At 49.8% G+C, this 23,324-nt stretch overlaps 1 protein-coding gene across 3 annotated transcripts in view; it reads right to left on the bottom strand.

Moving 5' to 3' along the window:
• Window positions 1-6,891: 6,891 nt before the first annotated feature.
• The window catches only part of LOC134935897 (rho guanine nucleotide exchange factor 15-like), a 73,081-nt gene continuing 56,648 nt past the window's right edge, over window positions 6,892-23,324 (bottom strand). For all 3 annotated transcript variants that reach the window (XM_063930748.1, XM_063930749.1, XM_063930750.1), the window contains 7 exons: window positions 18,333-18,407; window positions 17,541-17,633; window positions 17,242-17,399; window positions 9,979-10,125; window positions 9,782-9,867; window positions 8,569-8,673; window positions 6,892-8,294 (listed from right to left, as the gene is read on the bottom strand). In XM_063930748.1, the coding sequence (XP_063786818.1) occupies window positions 8,110-8,294; window positions 8,569-8,673; window positions 9,782-9,867; window positions 9,979-10,125; window positions 17,242-17,399; window positions 17,541-17,633; window positions 18,333-18,407 (849 nt within the window). In that variant the 3' untranslated portion in view covers window positions 6,892-8,109. The remainder of the gene's footprint in view (window positions 8,295-8,568; window positions 8,674-9,781; window positions 9,868-9,978; window positions 10,126-17,241; window positions 17,400-17,540; window positions 17,634-18,332; window positions 18,408-23,324) is intronic.

The following is a 23,324-nucleotide window of genomic DNA, read 5'->3' as shown; positions in this document are numbered from 1 at the left end:
CCGCTTCCCCTGGAACTGAGCCCCCTGGGTCACGGCCCCCCCAACCTTGGAGGCTGGCATCCGTTGTCAGTAGAGTCCACAATTGGGTACTGAAACTCCGACCCTCCACAAGGTGAGAGACTTGTAGCCACCACAACAGGGAGATCTGTGCTTTTGGCGACAGAGCAATACTCTGGGGCATGTGCAGGCGAGACCCTGACCACTTGTCCAGCAGATCCAGCTGGAACGGACAGGCATGAAATCTGCCATTTTGGATTGCCTCGTAGGAGGCTACCATCTTGCCCAGTAGGTGGATACAAAGATGAATCAAGATCTTGTGGGGTCTGAGCACCGAGCGGGCCATAGCCTGGATTGTCATGGCCTTGTCCATTGGGAGGAATACCTTCGGAGATACCGTGTCCAGTATCATTCCCAGGAACTGAATTCTCTGTGATGGTTCCAGGTGCGATTTTTGGAAATTTTGGATCCACCCATGTTCTGTAAGCAGGCGAGTAGCCAAGTTGATGCTGTGTAGCGGACATTCCCTGGACACCGCCTTTATCAGGAGATCGTCCAAGTAGGAGACTATGTTTATGCCCATCTTGCGCAACTGCAGCATCATCTCCACCATGACCTTTGTAAACACCCTCGGAGCTGTGGAGAGACCAAAGGGTAAGGCCTGAAACTGGTGGTCTATTATAGCGAACTGGAGGTAAGCTTGATGAGGAGGCCATATTCGGATGTGCAGATATACATCCTTGATATCCAAGGATACCAGTAACTGCCCCTCCTCTAGGCCAGAGACCACCGCCCTTAGGGATACCATCTTGAACTTGAACACGCGGAGATACGGGTTCAGAGATTTCAGGTTTAAGATTGGCTGAACTGAACCGTCCGGCTTCGGTACGACAAAAAGACTGGAGTAAACCCCTTCTTGTGCAACGGAGGTGGCACTGGAACAATAACCCCCGTTTGTAGTAGATTTTGAATGGCGTCTTGCAAGGTAACCCTTGCTACAGGTGAAGCTGGTAAGCTTGACTTGAAGAATCTGAGAGGAGGTAGTTCTTGAAATTCCAACTGGTACCCTTGGGACATGAAGTCCCTCACCCAAGGGTCCCGGCAGGATTTCGCCCACACTTGGGTGAAGTGTTGAAGGCGAGCACCCACCTGAAATTTACCTTGCTGCTGGGGCCAACCATCACACAGAGGGCTTCGTGGATGAGGATCCAAAGGCCTGGTCCAGAGATCCAGCAGCCGCTGGTTTATGGGTCTTACCTCGGTTTCCTCTGGCAGAATTTGAGGCACCTCTGGCTCTGCCTCTAAATCTGGCCACACGAAAGGACTGCAGAGAGGACCCAGGATAGGGACGTCTAGCAGGAGGCGCAGCAGATAGGTAGACTTACCCGCCGTCACCTGAAAAATCCACTTTTTCAGTTCCTCCCCAGACAAGGCCTCGCCTGTAAAAGGAAGATTCTCCACGCCTTTCTTGGAATTAGCATTTGCTGACCATTGTCGCAGCCACAGAGCCCTGCGAGCCGAGACCGCCATCGCTGTGGCACGGACATTGATGCCTATTTCTTTAATTGCCTCACTCATTAAATTTGCAGCATCCTGGATATGATGCAGTAGAGTCAGGATCTTTTCCTGAGGTAGAGTGTCAAACCCCTCTATTATACAGTATTATCAGACCATTTTACCATGGGCCTTGTAATCCAGCCACAAGCTATAGTGGGCCTCTGTGCTACGTCCACCGCTGCATAAATTGATTTGAGGGTAGTCTCAATTTTGCGGTAAGCTGGGTCTTTCAGAGAGATAGCCCCAGGTACAGGCAGCACAATCTTATGTGACAGCCCGGAAACTGAACTATCAACGCACGGGGGATTTTCCCACACTTTCCTATCCTCAGGTGGGAAAGGAAAAGAATTTAGTAACCGTTTTGGAGTTTGAATTTTTTGTCAGGATTGACCCACGCCTCTTTAAAGAGGAAGTTTAATTCCCTGGAGATAGGAAAGGTGGCAGAGGATTTTGGTTTCACATTAAAAAACAATTCTTCCTAAGGATCTGTCTCCTTATCCGTTATGTTGAGGACTTCTCTGATAGAATAAATCAGAGCCCCAACCACTGGAGGCAGAGAATTGTCATCTTCCACATCTACCTCTCCTTCACCCAGCTCTGGTATTTCAGTATCAGTCAGATTGTAGCACCTGTGGGAGTGTGCGTTTATGAGAGACCAACAGAGGGGGCTGAGGAGCCTGTCTGTGGTCAGCAGCCCTGATCAAAAAATCATCTACAGATTGTTTAAGGGTCTGCCTTTCATGTCTGGCAGTAGCTAACTCTTTATTAATATTAGTAATCATGCCCTTGAATGATTCTAACCACTCAGGTTCCTGCACACTACTAACTTGTGAGGGTAGAGAACACTGGGTACACAGGAAGACACCGGAGAAGGGGAAAACTTAGTGTTACATGAGGGGGACACACTATTTTTCCCAGACATTCCTATTTGCAGAAAAACACAGAGTCAATTAACACAGTGCAGTGACAACACAGAAAGTGAAACGGCACAATAACCCCAGACAGCCTGTATGGAGTGACACAGAGAGGATTGGGACCAGCACACAATTCCTCAGGCAAAGCAGTGCTCCACTGGGTATAGAATATATATCTTTAGAAAGGCAACTGTGTTATAACAGCCTACATGTGTCCCCCTCCCCCCCCCCCCCCCCCCCCCCCCGCATTCCTCTATAAAGCCCCCTGGTACCAGTACAATTGGTGATTCAGCGGGGTGTGCGTGAAACAGCGCCTCAAGAGCTTAATGTCCTGTCAGCGGGGAGTCGAACCATTTACCCTATACGAGGTTGGTTCGGTCCCTCCCCTCCCCCTCCCTCAGTCACACGACGCTGGTAGACTGGTTACCAACCAGTGTGCCTGAAACTAATAAACTAAATAAAAATTTTAATAAAACTGTCTGGAGCTCCAGAGAATGCACCCGGCTCCTATGGGCACATTCTTCTAAACAGAGTCAAGTAGGAGGGGCATAGAGGGGAGGAGCCAGCACACACTAATGATTTCTTAAAGTGCCAGGCTCCAATGAACCCAATCTATCCCCTAGGACGTTAGAGAAAAGTTTTTGTTGTTGTTTTTTTTGCTAAATTATTAAAAATAAAAAAAACTAAGAAATCACATGTACATAAGAATTCACAGCCTTCGCTCAATACTTTGTTGATGCACCTTTGGCAGCAATTACAGCCTCAAGTTTTCTTGAATATGATGCCACAAGCTTGGCACACCGCAGTTTCGCCCATTCCTCTTTGCAGCACTTCTCAAGCTCCATCTGGTTGGATGGGAAGCGTCGGTGCACAGCCATTTTCAGATCTCTCCAGAGATGTTCAATCGGATTCAAGTCTGGGCTCTTGCTGGGCCACTCAAGGACATTTACAGAGTTGTCCTGAAGCCACTCCTTTGATATCTTGGCTGTGTGCTTAGGGTCGTTGTCCTGCTGAAAGATGAACCGTCACCCCAGTCTGAGGTCAAGAGCGCTCTGGAGCAGGTTTTCATCCAGGATATGTCTGTACATTGGCCCTCATTCCGAGTTGTTCGTTCGCAAGCTGCTTTTAGCAGCTTTGCACACGCTAAGCCGCCGCCTACTGGGAGTGAATCTTAGCTAATCAAAATTGCGAACGAAAGATTCGCAATATTGCGAAAAGATTTCTCTGTGCAGTTTCTGAGTAGCTCGAGACTAACTCAGCATCTGCGATCAGTTCAGTGCTTGTCGTTCCTGGTTTGACGTCACAAACACACCCAGCGTTCGCCCAGACACTCCTCCGTTTCTCCAGCCACTCCCGCGTTTTTCCAGAAACGGCAGCGTTTTTTCGCACACACCCATAAAACGGCCAGTTTCCGCCCAGAAACACCCACTTCCTGTCAATCACATTACGATCACCAGAACGAAGAAAAAACCTCGTAATGCCGTGAGTAAAATACCTAACTACATAGCAAATTTACTTGGCGCAGTCGCACTGCGGACATTGCGCATGCGCATTAGCGACTAATCGCTCCGTTGCGAGAAAAAAAATAACGAGCGAACAACTCGGAATGGACCCCCTTGCTGCATTCAACTTTCCCTCTATCCTGACTAGTCTGCCATTTCCTGCCGCTAAAAACATCCCCACAGCATGATGCTGCCACCACCATGCTTCACTGTAGGGATGGTAATGGCCTGGTGATGAACGGTGCCTGGTTTCCTCCAAACATGACGACTGGCATTCACTCCAAAGAGTTCAATCTTTGTTTCATCAGACCAGAGAAATTTGTTTCTCATGGTCTGAGAGTCCTTCAGGTGTATTTTGGCAAACTCCAGGCGGGCTGCCATGTGCTTTTTACTAAGGAGTGGCTTCCATCTGGCCACTCTACCATACAGGCCTGATTGGTGCAGAGATGGTTGTCCTTCTGGAAGTTTCTCCACAGAGGAATGCTGTAGCTCTGACAGAGTGACCATCGGGTTCTTGGTCACCTCCCTGACTAGGGCACTTCTCCCCCGATCGCTCAGTTTAGACGGCCGGCCAGCTCTAGGAAGAGTCCTGGTGGTTCCGAACGTCTTCCATTTACGGATGATGGAGGCCACTGTGCTCATTGGGACCTTCAAAGCAGCAGATATTTTTCTGTACCCTTCCCTCGAGACAATCCTGTCTCAGTGGTCTACAGACAATTCCTTTGACTTTATGCTTGGTTTGTGCTCAGACATGCACTGTCAAGTGTGGGACCTTATGTAGACAGGTGTGTGCCTTTCCAGATCATGTCCAATCAACTGAATTTACCACGGGTGGACTCCAATCAAGCTGTAGGAACATCTCAAGGATGATCAGTGGAAACAGGATGCACCTGAGCTCAATTTTGAGCCTCATGGCAAAGGCTGTGAATATTTATGTACATGTGATATTTTTTTTTTTTTTTTATAAATTAGCAAAAATCTAAAAAAATAACATTTGTTTTACCTTGTCATTATGGAGTATTGTGTGTAGAAATTTGAGGGGAAAAAATGAATTTATTCCATTTCGGAATAAGGCTGTAACATAACAAAATGGGGAAAAGGTGAAGCGCTGTGAATACTTTCCGGATGCACTGTAACCTCCATAAGCTATCCTACCCTATTACCTCCCCTCCATACAGTCCCCACCTATAACTGTACATATGTTCTCTTTCTGCGATCAAACATCCCACTGACATCAGGTCAACATTGCTGGGTGACCAAATCATAGAGCCACCACAAGCCTCTGCAACTTGGCAGGACCATCATGCAATAGGTAGCGTCTTTCCTTGTGTATCACATGCCTAATTCGCTATACAGTGTTAGCCCACCAGCAGGGCCCTCCTACCTCTCTGTCTGTTATTACTGTTGTGTTCCCAGTTGGGATAAGAAGGCATTTTCAGCAGATGGGAATACAAAGACTGGATAAGACATCAGGCATTGTGCTGGGTGGTTATGTCAGCTTGGCCGCCGCTGGGTCTACGTTATAGTGGAGGACTGGAGGGTGTTGAGAAGATCAACTTTAGACATATTGAGCTGAGGTAGTCCAAGAACTACCTCAGCTCAATACGTCTAAAGCTGATCTTCTCATTCTCCCTGTAACGCTCTCCTCCATCCTATCAGGATGTCTTCCAGCCTGCGGAGATTGACACATGGCATGAGAAGGTACCTGTTCCTCAACACCCCCCAGTACTCCTCAACTCTCATCTCACTCCCCCGCTGTCCTCCCTACTCATCTCTTCTCCGTTCACATCCAAGCTATACCCCAATCGCACAGACCAGAGGTTCCCAAACTGTGTGCCATGGCTCCCTGGGGTGCCTCGGGATACTTGCAGGGGTGCCCTGGGTTGGTGGTCCAGGACCAATTCAAATTATTCATGGTCAATATAATAGGCAAAACCAGTGCTGGTGGCTGCCAGTCATATAATATGTGGCCAAACAGAAGCAAATCTTGTCCCTCACCACACAACTGACCCCAAGGATGACATATAAACGCAATCTACTTAATGTAATATTTCTTTCTAAATTTCTCAATAAGAAATTTTTGGCCTAGGGGTGCCGTGAAAAAAATTTCTGATATTCTAGGGTGCCGTGATTCAAAAAAGTTTGGAAAACACTGGCATAGACTGTAAGCAGTGCAGGGCAGGGCCCTCCACCCTTTTGGTAGTCACCCTGCACTATCCTGGTCTCAAGACCTCCTTGCAATCCCCAAAAGTAATTTGGGGATTGAAGACAACAAAAAAATAATTTTGTGGAAAATGAGCAATATGAGTTTTTTTAATGCACTAAAACGGTTACGAGAACTGTTTAAGGCTACTCCTCACCGTGTCATCCCTCAGCCATATGTATATTACATTATTTGAAGATGCAAAACTTCAGAACACCAAGTATTTTGTTTCTGGATGGTAAAATGAAGTTCTAGTTGTAGTATTTATTAATACCACCAGGTGGCAGTGTAATCCCAGATTTGAGACTTCGCAAAACTGTACAGCACCCTCTGCTGGTTATATGTGACACTGCGACCGCCGATAAAAACAAAATGATCCATGGTAGGACTGATGTATGCTGTTCATTATTGGCACTGACCGTTCCGACACCTACAGCTATGGATTATGACAGCTGCAGGTGCCCCATCACCACAACAGGGACGCTGGCTCCGGTCAGCACAGGAGATCTTGTGCATGCCCGGTGATCCGCCCAGGGAAGAGACACTAGGCTGATGCGCTGTAGGGGGTGCGCCACGGTAAAGAGGCAAGGCAGTAAGCATTATACCTGCACTATAGATGGGGGTATAATACATTTACCCCAAGGTCTCCTTCGGCTGTGCGCAGTCGGCAGGACACTTTGCACAGAAAGCCTCATTGCATCCATTTAACACAACGCAGACCAGAGAAAAAAAAGATTTACTTCACATGACTTGAAATAACATCATTACGAGACGGTTTTGTGGTTCAAAATATACAACACATTATTTTCCCTGTATAAGATACATAAAACGATCCTGTGAACATCATCACAACCATCACAGACAGAGATAAACCATAGTACTAGCCAGAAGTAAAATCCTTGCCCTGTACCCACATATGTAAAGATGGCCGCACCATCGCTGCTTCTCCAGCTGGCAGTGTCTTCACGTCCTCACTCTCCGGACTATGACTTTTGTGCGTTTTTCTTTTCCAGTTCTGAGATGAACATTGGTCTACTGGACTGATTTTCTTTGTGTACAATTATCATCGTCTTCTTAGTGTTCCTAAAACATTACAACACAGTAAATCTTGGCAGTACGACCTTGGCACAGGTTCACAACTTCCATGAGCGCTGTCCAACGTTTGTCCACTTGGGCCCAATGTCACTTATGCCCCAGGTTCCTCTAGATCAGATGATGGTCTTCAGGCTTAGAAAGGTTGAGAACCATATGCAGGAAGGGCAGAAACCAGCTGGAACCTACATTAACGTCCACTTTCTTTTCCAGTTCTGAGATGAACATTGGTCTACGGAACTTATTTTCCATTTGTACAATTATCATTGTTTCTTAGTGTTCCTAAAACATTACAACACAGTAAATCTTGGCAGTACGACCTTGGCACAGGATCACCACTCCCATGAGCACTGTCCAACGTTTGTCCACTTGGGCCCAATGTCACTCATGCCCCAGGTTTCTCTAAATCAGATGATGGTCTTCAGGCCAAGAAAGGTTGAGAACCATATGCAGGAAGGGCAGAAACCAGCTGGAACCTTCATTAATGTCCATTGTGATCAACAGTTCCTGTGCTGAACGTGAAATTGGTCCCATCTGGGGGACGTTTGTGCTTTTCCATAGACTCCTTGGAGGCTCTTCATTCTTCCCCCTGTTGCCAGGAAAGGACACACATTCATCCAGAAGATAGCAGCACATTCATGGCTTTGTGTTCTGTGGCCAATACCCGGCCTGGATAAGATTATCTCCTTTTGTGCACTCCATGTATGAACCAAGCAGCTAACATCCAACATCAGAGGTTGTTTGTTCACGAAATGTACAATGAAACCCCGGGCTGTTCATTATGTCCAGGTACCCGGCTAACCAAGTGGAAACCCGACCTTGACGCGTTTCGCCTCCTGGGAGCTCAGGCTGAACTTGCTTTCTTCCTGGTGTCACCAGACAGGGTGATTATCTGTCTTGCAGCCTGGAGCACCCGGTAACGCTCTCGGAGATTCCTCCTCCTCACGTGCTCGTTAGTGATCTCATGGACGTAGCGAGAGGGAAACCAGCCCTTCTTCCCATCGCACAGCCGTATACCCTCATACCAACCTGAAGAGAGAAAAAAAAATGAGAGTCAGCTCTGCAGGAGAACAGACTTCTCTTTACATCAGGCAGCTCTGCAGAATATGCATCTCCCTGCATACTGCGGTCTCTCCCTATATTAGAGTGTCAGTTCTGGAGGCTACAAATCTCTATCCACTGTATCCTTTCCGTAAATTAGAGTGTCAGCTCTGCAGTAGACACATCACTCTGTATACTCATGTCAGCTCTTTATATGCAATGTCTGTCCGATTCCTGTGTAGGCTCCGCCTCCTGCGCTTACCCTCAGATGTTTTCCGCAGCACGTTGATGATGTCAGCGGGCTCCAGGTTCAGCTCATCGGTTTGTACGGCGGTGTACTGCTCCACGCAGTGCACCTGGGGGCAGTCTGGGGAGAAAAGGAACTTGTATTAAATCACCAGTAGACAGGTCTGAGAAATTTAGCGCTAGTATCTGGTTAAATAATTATACTGAAAGAATTTTATTTTAAGACATGTATCATAAATTTCATGTACATTGACATAAAATACTGTTGCAACAGATAAAAAATAAATTGTAAAAAATATCAAAAATAAAATTAGAGCAAAAGTCAACACTGCTAGATTTTGTCATGAAATTTTTTTTCTTGAAATGCTGGGTACATTGAAAAAGCTGCTACGGCAGTGAAACGCGTCGGTGGTAAGACTGAGACCTTCAATTTTTGACACCTGCCTGTTATCCAACTATTGGGAACTGTGAACCTAAGGGACGAATTCTGGGAAAGATAACAACTCCAGGACCCTGCTACGGTGCATCTCCCGCAATCAGTACCAGCATCTAACCAGTGAGAGGATCTCCATTGCTGAAGGAGTGCTAACCTACCGGAGGACTCAATACAGTGAACTGGTAATAACGGTACTACAATTTCCCTAGGAATCCGGCTTCTTTCAATGTACCCAGCATTTCAAGAAAAAAAATTTCACGACAAAATCTAGCAGTGTTGACTTTTGCCCTAATTTTATTTTTGATATTTTTTACTATTTATTTTTTATCTGTTGCAACAGTATTTTATGTCAATGTACATGAAATTTATGATACATGTCTTAAAATAAAATTCTTTCAGTATAATTATTTAACCAGATACTAGCGCTGAATTTGTTTATATCTTGTCTTGTTTATACTAAGGGTCTAACTAACCCTTCATTCAGCAGCTTGAGGATTTACAACATCTGCCAGCGCCATTCTACCTTGGTAGTTTTTCTTACACAGGTCTGAGAAATATTTTATCATCTCAATGTAATAAAAGTAACCTGCAGTCAGCATTTAATTAACAGAATCAAAATATCAATTTATTATTTTTCTGTTTGATTGATTTTAAATTGGCTGTGTGCTCAGGATGACTGTATCTCTATGAGAGTCCCATGCAGCGGTCAGTCTCGGCTGGTGACAGCCATTCTCACCCTCACTCAGCTACAGACGCACGCCGGCTAATCAGTAATAACACAGAGAACACTCACCCCAGTCCTCATATATCGTGTCGCAGCCGGACAGCGTGTCATCATTCTTACTGGGAAATGCGGCCACCCACCGATGTAAGTCAGACCTGCAGATATATATACAGACGCGTTAGTGTCACCCTGCAGAGGGAGGGACAAGCTCATATCTCCCTTCTGTCTGTGTCAGTGTCGCCCTGCAGGAGGTGGGATATACTCACTGAGTGGGTGCTTTGAAGAGCCGGTCACACGTCTTTCCCTGATGATTCTCCAGTAGGGTCAGGAAGAAGCTGTTGTCCATGGTAGGGCAGGACTGGAGCTGAACCAGTGAGCGATGTACATAATCCAGAACAACATGACGGTCTGAGCTGAATAATGACAGATAGAATACATCCCAGCGCTGGTGAGCATCCTACAGTCAGAATAGTCATCTCTTTGTGACAGGCTCCCCACAACAGGGGTAGGGCGAAGGAGAAGAGAGCGGGGGACAGGGGAGGAGAAGAAGAGAGCGGGTGACGGGGAGGAGAAGCAAAGAGCAGGAACAAACAAGGATAAGAGAGCACGGCACAGTGAGGAACAGAGAGCAGGGGAGGAGAAGACAACGGGGACAGAAAAGACTGAGGTCACAGAGGAGACTGGCGATAGTTAGATGAACCAAAAGGTGAAAAAGAGTGGCAGAGAAAAAGACGGAACAATGACAGTGGAAGAGGAGAGAAGTGGGAGGATAGAGAAGAGGAGACCAGTGATGGGTGGAATAGGGAAAAATGATTGTGAAAGAGAAGAGAGGTGGGGTGATAGAGAAGAGGAGACCAGTGATGGGTGGAATAAGGAACAATGACAGAGGAAGAGGAGAGAGGTGGGGTGATAGAGAAGAAGAGACCAGTGATGGGTGGAATAAGGAACAATGACAGAGGAAGAGGAGAGAGGTGGGGTGATAGAGAAGAAGAGACCAGTGATGGGTGGAATAAGGAACAATGACAGAGGAAGAGGAGAGAGGTAGGATGATAGAGATGAGGAGACCAGTGATGGGTGGAATAAGGAACAATGACAGTGGAAGAGGAGAAAGGTGGGGTGATAGAGAAAAAGAGACCAGTGATGGGTGGAATACGAAACAATGACAGTGGAAGAGGAGAGAGGTGGAGTGGTAGAGAAGAGGAGACCAGTGATGGGTGGAATAAGGAACAATGACAGTGGAAGAGGAGAGAGGTGGAGTGGTAGAGAAGAGGAGACCAGTGATGGGTGGAATAAGGAACAATGACAGTGGAAAAGGAGAGAGGTGGGATGATAAAGAAGGTGAGACAAGTGATGGGTGGAATAAGGATCAATGACCGTGAAAGAGAAGAGAGTTGGAGTGAGAGAGAAGGGGAGACCAGTGATGGGTGGAATAAGGATCAATGACCGTGAAAGAGAAGAGGAGACCAGTGATTGGTGGACTAGGGAACAATGACCGTGGAAGAGGAGAAAGGTGGGGTGATAGAGAAGAAGAGACCAGTGATGGGTGGAATAAGGAACACTGACAATGAAAGAGGAGAGAGGTGGAGTGATAGAGAAGAGGAGACCAGTGATGGGTGGAATACGAAGCAATGACAGTGGAAGAGGAGAGAGGTGGAGAGATAGAGAAGAAGAGACCAGTGATGGGTGGAATAAGGTACAATGACAGTGGAAGAGGAGAGAGGTGGAGTGGTAGAGAAGAGGAGACTAGTGATGGGTGGACTAGGGAACAATGACAGTGGAAGAGGAGAGAGGTGGAGTGATAGAGAAGAGGAGACCAGTGATGGGTGGAATAGGGAACAATGACCGTGAAAGAGAAGAGAGGTGGAGTGGTAGAGAAGAGGAGACCAGTGATGGGTGGAATAAGGAACAATGACAGTGGAAGAGGAGAGAGGTGGAGTGGTAGAGAAGAGGAGACCAGTGATGGGTGGAATAAGGAACAATGACAGTGGAAAAGGAGAGAGGTGGGATGATAAAGAAGGGGAGACCAGTGATGGGTGGAATAAGGATCAATGACCGTGAAAGAGAAGAGAGTTGGAGTGAGAGAGAAGAGGAGACCAGTGATTGGTGGACTAGGGAACAATGACCGTGAAAGAGGAGAAAGGTGGGGTGATAGAGAAGAAGAGACCAGTGATGGGTGGAATAAGGAACACTGACAATGGAAGAGGAGAGAGGTGGAGTGATAGAGAAGAGGAGACCAGTGATGGGTGGAATAGGGAACAATGACCGTGAAAGAGAAGAGAGGTGGGGTGATAGAGAAGAGGAGACCAGTGATGGGTGGAATAAGGAACACTGACAATGGAAGAGGAGAGAGGTGGAGTGATAGAGAAGAGGAGACCAGTGATGGGTGGAATACGAAACAATGACAGTGGAAGAGGAGAGAGGTGGAGTGGTAGAGAAGAGGAGACCAGTGATGGGTGGAATAGGGAACAATGACAGTGGAAGAGGAGAGAGGTGGAGTGGTAGAGAAGAGGAGACCAGTGATGGGTGGAATAGGGAACAATGACCGTGAAAGAGAAGACAGGTGGGGTGATAGAGAAGAGGAGACCAGTGATGGGTGGAATAAGGAACAATGACAGTGGAAAAGGAGAGAGGTGGGATGATAAAGAAGGGGAGACCAGTGATGGGTGGAATAAGGATCAATGACCGTGAAAGAGAAGAGAGTTGGAGTGAGAGAGAAGAGGAGACCAGTGATTGGTGGACTAGGGAACAATGACCGTGAAAGAGGAGAAAGGTGGGGTGATAGAGAAGAAGAGACCAGTGATGGGTGGAATAAGGAACACTGACAATGGAAGAGGAGAGAGGTGGAGTGATAGAGAAGAGGAGACCAGTGATGGGTGGAATACGAAGCAATGACAGTGGAAGAGGAGAGAGGTGGAGAGATAGAGAAGAAGAGACCAGTGATGGGTGGAATAAGGAACAATGACAGTGGAAGAGGAGAGAGGTGGAGTGGTAGAGAAGAGGAGACCAGTGATGGGTGGACTAGGGAACAATGACCGAGAAAGAGAAGAGAGGTGGGGTGATAGAGAAGAGGAGACCAGTGATGGGTGGAATAAGGAACACTGACAATGGAAGAGGAGAGAGGTGGAGTGATAGAGAAGAGGAGACCAGTGATGGGTGGAATAAGGAACAATGACAGAGGAAGAGGAGAGAGGTGGGGTGATAGAGAAGAAGAGACCAGTGATGGGTGGAATAAGGAACAATGACAGAGGAAGAGGAGAGAGGTAGGATGATAGAGAAGAGGAGACCAGTGATGGGTGGAATAAGGAACAATGACAGTGGAAGAGGAGAAAGGTGGGGTGATAGAGAAAAAGAGACCAGTGATGGGTGGAATACGAAACAATGACAGTGGAAGAGGAGAGAGGTGGAGTGGTAGAGAAGAGGAGACCAGTGATGGGTGGAATACGAAGCAATGACAGTGGAAGAGGAGAGAGGTGGAGAGATAGAGAAGAAGAGACCAGTGATGGGTGGAATAAGGAACAATGACAGTGGAAGAGGAGAGAGGTGGAGTGGTAGAGAAGAGAAGACCAGTGATGGGTGGACTAGGGAACAATGACAGTGGAAGAGGAGAGAGGTGGAGTGATAGAGAAGAGGAGACCAGTGATGGGTGGAATAAGGAACAATGACAGTGGAAAAGGAGAGAGGTGGGATGATAAAGAAGAGGAGACCAGTGATGGGTGGAATAAGGAACAATTACCGTGGAAGAGGAGAGATGTGGGTTGATAGAGAAGAGGAGACCAGTGATGGGTGGAATAAGGAACAATGACAGTGGAAGAGGAGAGAGGTGGAGTGGTAGAGAAGAGGAGACCAGTGATGGGTGGAATAAGGAACAATGACAGTGGAAGAGGAGAGAGGTGGAGTGGTAGAGAAGAGGAGACCAGTGATGGGTGGACTAGGGAACAATGACAGTGGAAGAGAAGAGAGGTGGGGTGATAGAGAAGAGGAGACCAGTGATGGGTGGAATAGGGAACAATGACCGTGAAAGAGAAGAGAGGTGGGGTGATAGAGAAGAGGAGACCAGTGATGGGTGGAATAAGGAACAATGACAGTGGAAGAGGAGAGAGGTGGAGTGGTAGAGAAGAGGAGACCAGTGATGGGTGGAATAAGGAACAATGACAGTGGAAAAGGAGAGAGGTGGGATGATAAAGAAGGGGAGACCAGTGATGGGTGGAATAAGGATCAATGACCGTGAAAGAGAAGAGAGTTGGAGTGAGAGAGAAGAGGAGACCAGTGATTGGTGGACTAGGGAACAATGACCGTGAAAGAGGAGAAAGGTGGGGTGATAGAGAAGAAGAGACCAGTGATGGGTGGAATAAGGAACACTGACAATGGAAGAGGAGAGAGGTGGAGTGATAGAGAAGAGGAGACCAGTGATGGGTGGAATAGGGAACAATGACCGTGAAAGAGAAGAGAGGTGGGGTGATAGAGAAGAGGAGACCAGTGATGGGTGGAATAAGGAACACTGACAATGGAAGAGGAGAGAGGTGGAGTGATAGAGAAGAGGAGACCAGTGATGGGTGGAATAAGGAACAATGACAGAGGAAGAGGAGAGAGGTGGGGTGATAGAGAAGAAGAGACCAGTGATGGGTGGAATAAGGAACAATGACAGAGGAAGAGGAGAGAGGTAGGATGATAGAGAAGAGGAGACCAGTGATGGGTGTAATAAGGAACAATGACAGTGGAAGAGGAGAAAGGTGGGGTGATAGAGAAAAAGAGACCAGTGATGGGTGGAATACGAAACAATGACAGTGGAAGAGGAGAGAGGTGGAGTGGTAGAGAAGAGGAGACCAGTGATGGGTGGAATAGGGAACAATGACAGTGGAAGAGGAGAGAGGTGGAGTGGTAGAGAAGAGGAGACCAGTGATGGGTGGAATAGGGAACAATGACCGTGAAAGAGAAGACAGGTGGGGTGATAGAGAAGAGGAGACCAGTGATGGGTGGAATAAGGAACAATGACAGTGGAAAAGGAGAGAGGTGGGATGATAAAGAAGGGGAGACCAGTGATGGGTGGAATAAGGATCAATGACCGTGAAAGAGAAGAGAGTTGGAGTGAGAGAGAAGAGGAGACCAGTGATTGGTGGACTAGGGAACAATGACCGTGAAAGAGGAGAAAGGTGGGGTGATAGAGAAGAAGAGACCAGTGATGGGTGGAATAAGGAACACTGACAATGGAAGAGGAGAGAGGTGGAGTGATAGAGAAGAGGAGACCAGTGATGGGTGGAATACGAAGCAATGACAGTGGAAGAGGAGAGAGGTGGAGAGATAGAGAAGAAGAGACCAGTGATGGGTGGAATAAGGAACAATGACAGTGGAAGAGGAGAGAGGTGGAGTGGTAGAGAAGAGGAGACCAGTGATGGGTGGACTAGGGAACAATGACCGTGAAAGAGAAGAGAGGTGGGGTGATAGAGAAGAGGAGACCAGTGATGGGTGGAATAAGGAACACTGACAATGGAAGAGGAGAGAGGTGGGGTGATAGAGAAGAAGAGACCAGTGATGGGTGGAATAAGGAACAATGACAGAGGAAGAGGAGAGAGGTAGGATGATAGAGAAGAGGAGACCAGTGATGGGTGGAATAAGGAACAATGACAGTGGAAGAGGAGAAAGGTGGGGTGATAGAGAAAAAGAGACCAGTGATGGGTGGAATACGAAACAATGACAGTGGAAGAGGAGAGAGGTGGAGTGGTAGAGAAGAGGAGACCAGTGATGGGTGGAATACGAAGCAATGACAGTGGAAGAGGAGAGAGGTGGAGAGATAGAGAAGAAGAGACCAGTGATGGGTGGAATAAGGAACAATGACAGTGGAAGAGGAGAGAGGTGGAGTGGTAGAGAAGAGGAGACCAGTGATGGGTGGACTAGGGAACAATGACAGTGGAAGAGGAGAGAGGTGGAGTGATAGAGAAGAGGAGACCAGTGATGGGTGGAATAAGGAACAATGACAGTGGAAAAGGAGAGAGGTGGGATGATAAAGAAGAGGAGACCAGTGATGGGTGGAATAAGGAACAATTACCGTGGAAGAGGAGAGATGTGGGTTGATAGAGAAGAGGAGACCAGTGATGGGTGGAATAAGTAACAATGACAGAGGAAGAGGAGAGAGGTGGGATGATAGAGAAGAGGAGACCAGTGATGGGTGAAATAAGGAACAATGACAGTGGAAAAGGAGAGAGGTGGGATGATAAAGAAGGGGAGACCAGTGATGGGTGGAATAAGGATCAATGACCGTGAAAGAGAAGAGAGTTGGAGTGAGAGAGAAGAGGAGACCAGTGATTGGTGGACTAGGGAACAATGACCGTGGAAGAGGAGAAAGGTGGGGTGATAGAGAAGAGGAGACCAGTGATGGGTGGAATAAGGAACACTGACAATGGAAGAGGAGAGAGGTGGAGTGATAGAGAAGAGGAGACCAGTGATGAGTGGAATACGAAGCAATGACAGTGGAAGAGGAGAGAGGTGGAGAGATAGAGAAGAAGAGACCAGTGATGGGTGGAATAAGGAACAATGACAGTGGAAGAGGAGAGAGGTGGAGTGGTAGAGAAGAGGAGACCAGTGATGGGTGGACTAGGGAACAATGACAGTGGAAGAGGAGAGAGGTGGAGTGATAGAGAAGAGGAGACCAGTGATGGGTGGAATAAGGAACAATGACAGTGGAAAAGGAGAGAGGTGGGATGATAAAGAAGAGGAGACCAGTGATGGGTGGAATAAGATACAATTACCGTGGAAGAGGAGAGATGTGGGTTGATAGCGAAGAGGAGACCAGTGATGGGTGGAATAAGGAACAATGACAGTGGAAAAGGAGAGAGGTGGGATGATAAAGAAGAGGAGACCAGTGATGGGTGGAATAAGGAACAATTACCGTGGAAGAGAAGAGATGTGGGTTGATAGCGAAGAGGAGACCAGTGATGGGTGGAATAAGGAACAATGACAGTGGAAGAGGAGAGAGGTGGAGTGGTAGAGAAGAAGAGACCAGTGATGGATGGAATAGGGAACAATGACAGTGGAAGAGGAGAGAGGTATGGTGATAGAGAAGTGGAGACCAGTGATGGGTGGACTAGGGAACAATGACAGTGGAAGAGGAGAGAGTTGGAGTGATAGAGAAGAGGAGACCAGTGATGGATGGAATAGGGAACAATGACAGTGGAAGAGGAGACCAGTGATGGGTGGACTAGGGAACAATGACAGTGGAAGAGGAGAGAGGTGGAGTGATAGAGAAGAGGAGACCAGTGATGGATGGAATAGGGAACAATGACAGTGGAAGAGGAGAGAGGTGGAGTGATAGAGAAGAGGAGAACAGTGATGGATGGAATAGGGAACAATGACAGTGGAAGAGGAGAGAGGTAGGGTGATAGAGAAGAGACCAATGATGAATAGAGGAGTAAGGAGAAGTGACTATGATCTCGTGACCAGAGAGATCCATCTATACCTTGATTATAAGAGACGATAAACGGATTAGATTACTAACAGGGACGAGGAAAGAGAGAGTGATCAGGGAAAATTTGCACCTTTTCTTCTGTGTGATCAGCAGGAAGTCATTGAAAAGGAAGAAATAGACGGGAGTGAGCTTTGTCGGCTTAATCCCGAACAGACTTCCCTTCTGCTGCACTTCACTCAGTTCTCCCTGCTTCTCCAGGAACCGGTTTTGAGAGATGATCGGGATGGCCTGTAACAAGATTGGCCGATGAAAGACAGACACATGACAACCGAATGCGTTCCGCCAGCAGAATAGCTCCAATTAGCCACCAATTTATCCACAATGTGGCTGTAGGACCAGCCGGCCTTTAAGTCCAGTTCCTACGCTCACCTTTATTTTATCAAACTCAATCTTGGAGGAGATGTGGATTAATTCCTCCGTCTGCTTCATACGACCCACTTCCCGGTTACACTCCTGAATAATCTGTTGGGTCAGAACATGACGTGTTACTGCTCATGTATGTTACTCTATAAAACATGTAACACGGAAACACTTTGGGATGTGGTCTCAACTTTGTTGTAATGCTAAGTAACTACAGCCCTATATAGGAGCCTCCATAATATCATGAGATGTGTGTGTGGATTTCCGACAGCTGCAGATGTGTCCTGATCTTGTGTATAGTCACTGATTTGCCCACTTTAAGAAACTACATTCAAGACTATAAGAATTCTTAAAAGTTAGCAAAATGTAGCCACTTCAGTGCTAAGGACGAGACGGACTCGTTCTCAGCATGAACGTAAACAAGGCAAAGGAGAATTCACACTCGTCCTCAGCTCTACAGCACTGTTGTAAGTATAAAACTTACCATAGCCCCACTGGTAATTACTAACGTTGGGAGAGCGGGGCAGATGGTCACACTGTAGGAACATTATTACAAAAGTGAAAGTTCCCTACCTCCCCAATCCTTGCACCCAGGCTGGGGGGGGGAAGGTCCTTTCACACTATGTGTACCTATAGAAGTGAATGACTTTTGAGCAATGTGATCACCAGATAACGAGCGGATTTGCTTTGTCACACTCAGGCGTGCTTTGTGCGATCATTATATCACAGCTATTGTGTTATCACACAGGTGTGACTGTGCAGCGTCTGTAGGATATGGACACTGCGGTTTATCAGACAGACCTTTGACACCGCGTCCAGCGCCTTACTGGCGTTTCGCTCACTCTCGGAACCCTCCTCCGTCCTCTTTAAAATATTCTGTGGAAGAAAAGGGAATGATGTGACCCCGAGCCATCGCATACGTGGGAAAGAAGGGGGTGGGGGCAGATTAGCAGTGTGACAGAGCAGGACAGGAGGTGGGGCAGATTAGCAGTGTGATAGAGCAGGGCAGGAGGGGGGGGGGGGGGGCAGATTAGCAGTGTGATAGAGCAGGGCAGGAGGGGGGGCAGATTAGCAGTGTGATAGAGCAGGGCAGGAGGGGGGGGGGGCAGATTAGCAGTGTGATAGAGCAGGGCAGGAGGGGGGGGGGGCAGATTAGCAGTGTGATAGAGCAGGGCAGGAGGTGGGGGTAGAATAGCAGTGTGACAGAGCAGGGCAGGAGGGGGGCAGATTAGCATTGTGATAGAGCAGGGCAGGAGGGGGGCAGATTAGCAGTGTGATAGAGCAGGACAGGAGGTGGGGCAGATTAGCAGTGTGACAGAGCAGGACAGGAGGTGGGGGCAGATTAGCAGTGTGACAGAGCAGGGCAGGAGGGGGGGGGGAGATTTACAGTGTGATAGAGCAGGGCAGGAGGGGGGGCAGATTAGCAGTGTGACAGAGCAGGGCAGGAGGGGGTAGGTTAGCAGTGTGACAGAGCAGGGCAGGAGGGGGGTAGGTTAGCAGTGTGACAGAGCAGGGCAGGAGGGGGGGACAGATTAGCAGTGTGACAGAGCAGGGCAGGAGGTGGGGGCAGATTAGCAGTGTGACAGAGCAGGGCAGGAGGGGGGGGGGAGATTTACAGTGTGATAGAGCAGGGCAGGAGGGGGGGCAGATTAGCAGTGTGACAGAGCAGGGCAGGAGGGGGTAGGTTAGCAGTGTGACAGAGCAGGGCAGGAGGGGGGTAGGTTAGCAGTGTGACAGAGCAGGGCAGGAGGGGGGGACAGATTAGCAGTGTGACAGAGCAGGACAGGAGGTGGGGGCAGATTAGCAGTGTGGCAGGGCAGGAGGGGGGGGGGAGATTTACAGTGTGATAGAGCAGGGCAGGAGGGGGGGCAGATTAGCAGTGTGGCAGGGCAGGAGGGGGTAGGTTAGCAGTGTGACAGAGCAGGGCAGGAGGGGGGTAGGTTAGCAGTGTGACAGAGCAGGGCAGGAGGGGGGGACAGATTAGCAGTGTGACAGAGCAGGGCAGGAGGTGGGGGCAGATTAGCAGTGTGACAGAGCAGGGCAGGAGGTGGGGGCAGATGAGCAGTGTGATAGAGCACGACAGGAGGTGGGGCAGATTAGCAGTGTTATAGAGCAGGGCAGGAGGGGGGGGGGCGGGCAGATGAGCAGTGTGATAGAGCAGGACAGGAGCTGGGGGCAGATTAGCAGTGTGATAGAGCAGGACAGGAGCTGGGGGCAGATTAGCAGTGTGATAGAGCAGGGCAGGAGGGGGGGGGGGGGCGGGCAGATTAGCAGTGTGGCAGGGCAGAAAGGGGGGGCAGATTAGCAGTGTGACAGAGCAGGGCAGAAAGGGGGGGGGGACAGATTAGCAGTGTGACAGAGCAGGGCAGGAGGGGGGTCAGATTAGCAGTGTGATAGAGCAGGGCAGGAGGGGGGTCAGATTAGCAGTGTGATAAAGCAGGACAGGAGGGGGGTCAGATTAGCAGTGTGATAAAGCAGGACAGGAGGGGGGGGGGCAGATTAGCAGTGTGATAGAGCAGGACAGGAGGTGGGGCAGATTAGCAGTGTGATACAGCAGGACAGGAGGTGGGGGCAGATTAGCAGTGTGATAGAGCAGGACAGGAGGGGCGGGCAGATTAGCAGTGTGATAGAGCAGGGCAGGAGGTGGGGGCAGATTAGCAGTGTGATAGAGCAGAGCAGGAAGGGGGGGCGGGGGCAGGCATATTAGCAGTGTGATAAAGCAGGGCAGGAGGGGGGGGCAGATTAGCAGTGTGATAGAGCAGGACAGGAGGGGGGCAGATTAGCAGTGTGATAGAGCAGGGCAGGAGGGGGGGGGGCAGATTAGCAGTGTGATAGAGCAGGGCAGGAAGGGGGGGCGGGGGCAGGCATATTAGCAGTGTGATAAAGCAGGGCAGGAGGGGGGGGCAGATTAGCAGTGTGATAGAGCAGGACAGGAGGGGGGCAGATTAGCAGTGTGATAGAGCAGGGCAGGAGGTGGGGGCAGATTAGCAGTGTGATAGAGCAGGGCAAGAGGGGGGGCAGATTAGCAGTGTGATAGAGCAGGGCAGGAAGGGGGGGGGGCGGGCAGATTAGCAGTGTGATAGAGCAGGACAGGAGGGGGGGGCAGATTAGCAGTGTGATAGAGCAGGACAGGAGGGGGGCAGATTAGCAGTGTGATAAAGCAGGGCAGGAGGGGGGGCAGATTAGCAGTGTGATAGAGCAGGGCAGGAGGTGGGGGCAGATTAGCAGTGTGACAGAGCAGTGCAGGGGGGGCAGATTAGCAGTGTGACAGAGCAGTGCAGGGGGGGCAGATTAGCAGTGTGATAGAGCAGGGCAGGAGGTGGGGGCAGATTAGCAGTGTGATAGAGCAGGGCAGGAGGTGGGGGCAGATTAGCAGTGTGACAGAGCAGGGCAGAAGGGGGGGGCAGATTAGCAGTGTGACAGAGCAGGGCAGGAGGGGGGGGGGGCAGATTAGCAGTGTGACAGACCAGGACAGGAGGTGGGGGCAGATTAGCAGTGTGACAGAGCAGGGCAGGAGGAGGGCAGATTAGCAGTGTGACAGAGCAGGACAGGAGGTGGGGGCAGATTAGCAGTGTGATAGAGCAGGACAGGAGGTGGGGGCAGATTAGCAGTGACAGACCAGGACAGGAGGTGGGGGCAGATTAGCAGTGTGACAGAGCAGGACAGGAGGTGGGGGCAGATTAGCAGTGTGACAGAGCAGGGCAGGAGGGGGGTAGATTAGCAGTGTAATAGAGCAGGGCAGGAGGGGGGTCAGATTAGCAGTGTGACAGAGCAGGGCAGGAGGGGGGGGGGATGATTAGCAGCGTGATAGAGCAAGGCAGGAGGTGGGGGTAGATTAGCAGTGTGATAGAGCAGGACAGGAGGTGGGGGCAGATTAGCAGTGTGATAGAGCAGGGCAGGAGGTGGGGGCAGATTAGCAGTGTGATAGAGCAGGGCAGGAGGTGGGGGCAGATTAGCAGTGTGATAGAGCAGGGCAGGAGGTGGGGGCAGATTAGCAGTGTGATAGAGCAGGTCAGGAGGTGGGGGCAGATTAGCAGTGTGATAGAGCAGGGCAGGAGGGGGGTAGGTTAGCAGTATGACAGAGCAGGGCAGGAGGGGGTAGGTTAGCAGTGTGACAGAGCAGGAGGTGGGGTAGATTAGCAGTGTGATAGAGCAGGGCAGGAGGAGGGGGGGTAGATTAGCAGTGTGACAGAGCCGGACAGGAGGGGGGGGGGGCAGATTAGCACTGTGAAAGAGCAGGGTAGGAGGTGGGGGCAGATTAGCAGTGTGACAGAGCAGGGCAGGGGGTGGGGGCAGATTAGCGGTGTGATAGAGGAGGGCAGGAGGTGTGGGTAGATTAGCATTGTGACAGAGCAGGGCAGGAGGTGGGGGTAGATTAGCAGTGTGACAGAGCAGGGCAGGGGGTGGGGGCAGATTAGCAGTGTGACAGAGCAGGGCAGGAGGTGGGGGCAGATTAGCAGTGTGACAGAGCAGGGCAGGAGGGGGGTAGGTTAGCAGTGTGATAGAGCAGGGCAGGAGGTGGGGGCAGATTAGCACTGTGATAGAGCAGGGCAGGAGGTGGGGGCAGATTAGCAGTGTGACAGAGCAGGGCAGAAGGGGGGGGCAGATTAGCAGTGTGATAGAGCAGGGCAGGAGGTGGGGTAGATTAGCAGTGTGATAGAGGAGGGCAGGAGGAGGGGGGGTAGATTAGCAGTGTTACAGAGCAGGGCAGAAGGGGGGCAGATTAGCAGTGTGATAGAGCAGGGCAGGAGGTGGGGCAGATTAGCAGTGTGATAGATCAGGACAGGAGGTGGGGGAAGATTAGCAGTGTGACAGAGCAGGGCAGGAGGGGGGGGGGGCAGATTAGCAGTGTGACAGAGCAGTGCAGGGGGGGCAGATTAGCAGTGTGACAGAGCAGGGCAGGAAGTGGGGGCACATTAGCAGTGTGATAGAGCAGAGCGGGAGGTGGGGGCAGATTAGCAGTGTGATAGAGCAGAGCAGGAGGTGGGGGCAGATTAGCAGTGTGACAGAGCAGTGCAGGAGGTGGGGCAGATTAGCATTGTGATATTGCAGGGCAGGAGGGGGGGGTAGATTAGCAGTGTGATAGAGCAGGGCAGGAGGTGGGGGTAGATTAGCAGTGTGATAGAGCAGGGCAGGAGGTGGGGGTAGATTAGCAGTGTGACAAAGCAGGGCAGGAGGTGGGGGCAGATTAGCACTGTGATAGAGCAGGACAGGAGGTGTGGGCAGATTAGCAGTGTAGTGTGATAGAGCAGGGCAGGAGGGGGGCAGATTAGCAGTGTGACAGAGCAGTGCAGGGGGGGCAGATTAGCAGTGTGATAGAGCAGGGCAGGAGGGGGGGGGGGCAGATTAGCAGTGTGACAGCAGGGCAGGAGGGGGTGGGGGCAGATTAGCAGTGTGATAGAGCAGGGCAGGAGGGGGGCAGATTAGCAGTGTGACAGAGCAGTGCAGGGGGGGCAGATTAGCAGTGTGATAGAGCAGGGGGGGGGGGGCAGATTAGCAGTGTGATAGAGCAGGGCAGGAGGGGGGGGGGGCAGATTAGCAGTGTGACAGAGCAGGGCAGGAGGGGGTGGGGGCAGATTAGCAGTGTGATAGAGCAGGGCAGGAGGGGGGCAGATTAGCAGTGTGACAGAGCAGTGCAGGGGGGGCAGATTAGCAGTGTGATAGAGCAGGGCAGGAGGGGGGGGCAGATTAGCAGTGTGGCAGGGCAGGAGGGGGTGGGGGCAGATTAGCAGTGTGACAGAGCAGGGCAGGAGGTGGGGGTAAATTAGCAGTGTAGTGTGATAGAGCAGAGCA

This window comes from Pseudophryne corroboree, chromosome 6 (genome assembly GCF_028390025.1).
Source record: "Pseudophryne corroboree isolate aPseCor3 chromosome 6, aPseCor3.hap2, whole genome shotgun sequence".
Lineage (NCBI taxonomy): Eukaryota > Metazoa > Chordata > Amphibia > Anura > Myobatrachidae > Pseudophryne > Pseudophryne corroboree.
The sequence above is the reverse complement of the archived record's forward strand: the minus strand, read 5'-3'. Positions and strand labels throughout refer to the sequence as shown.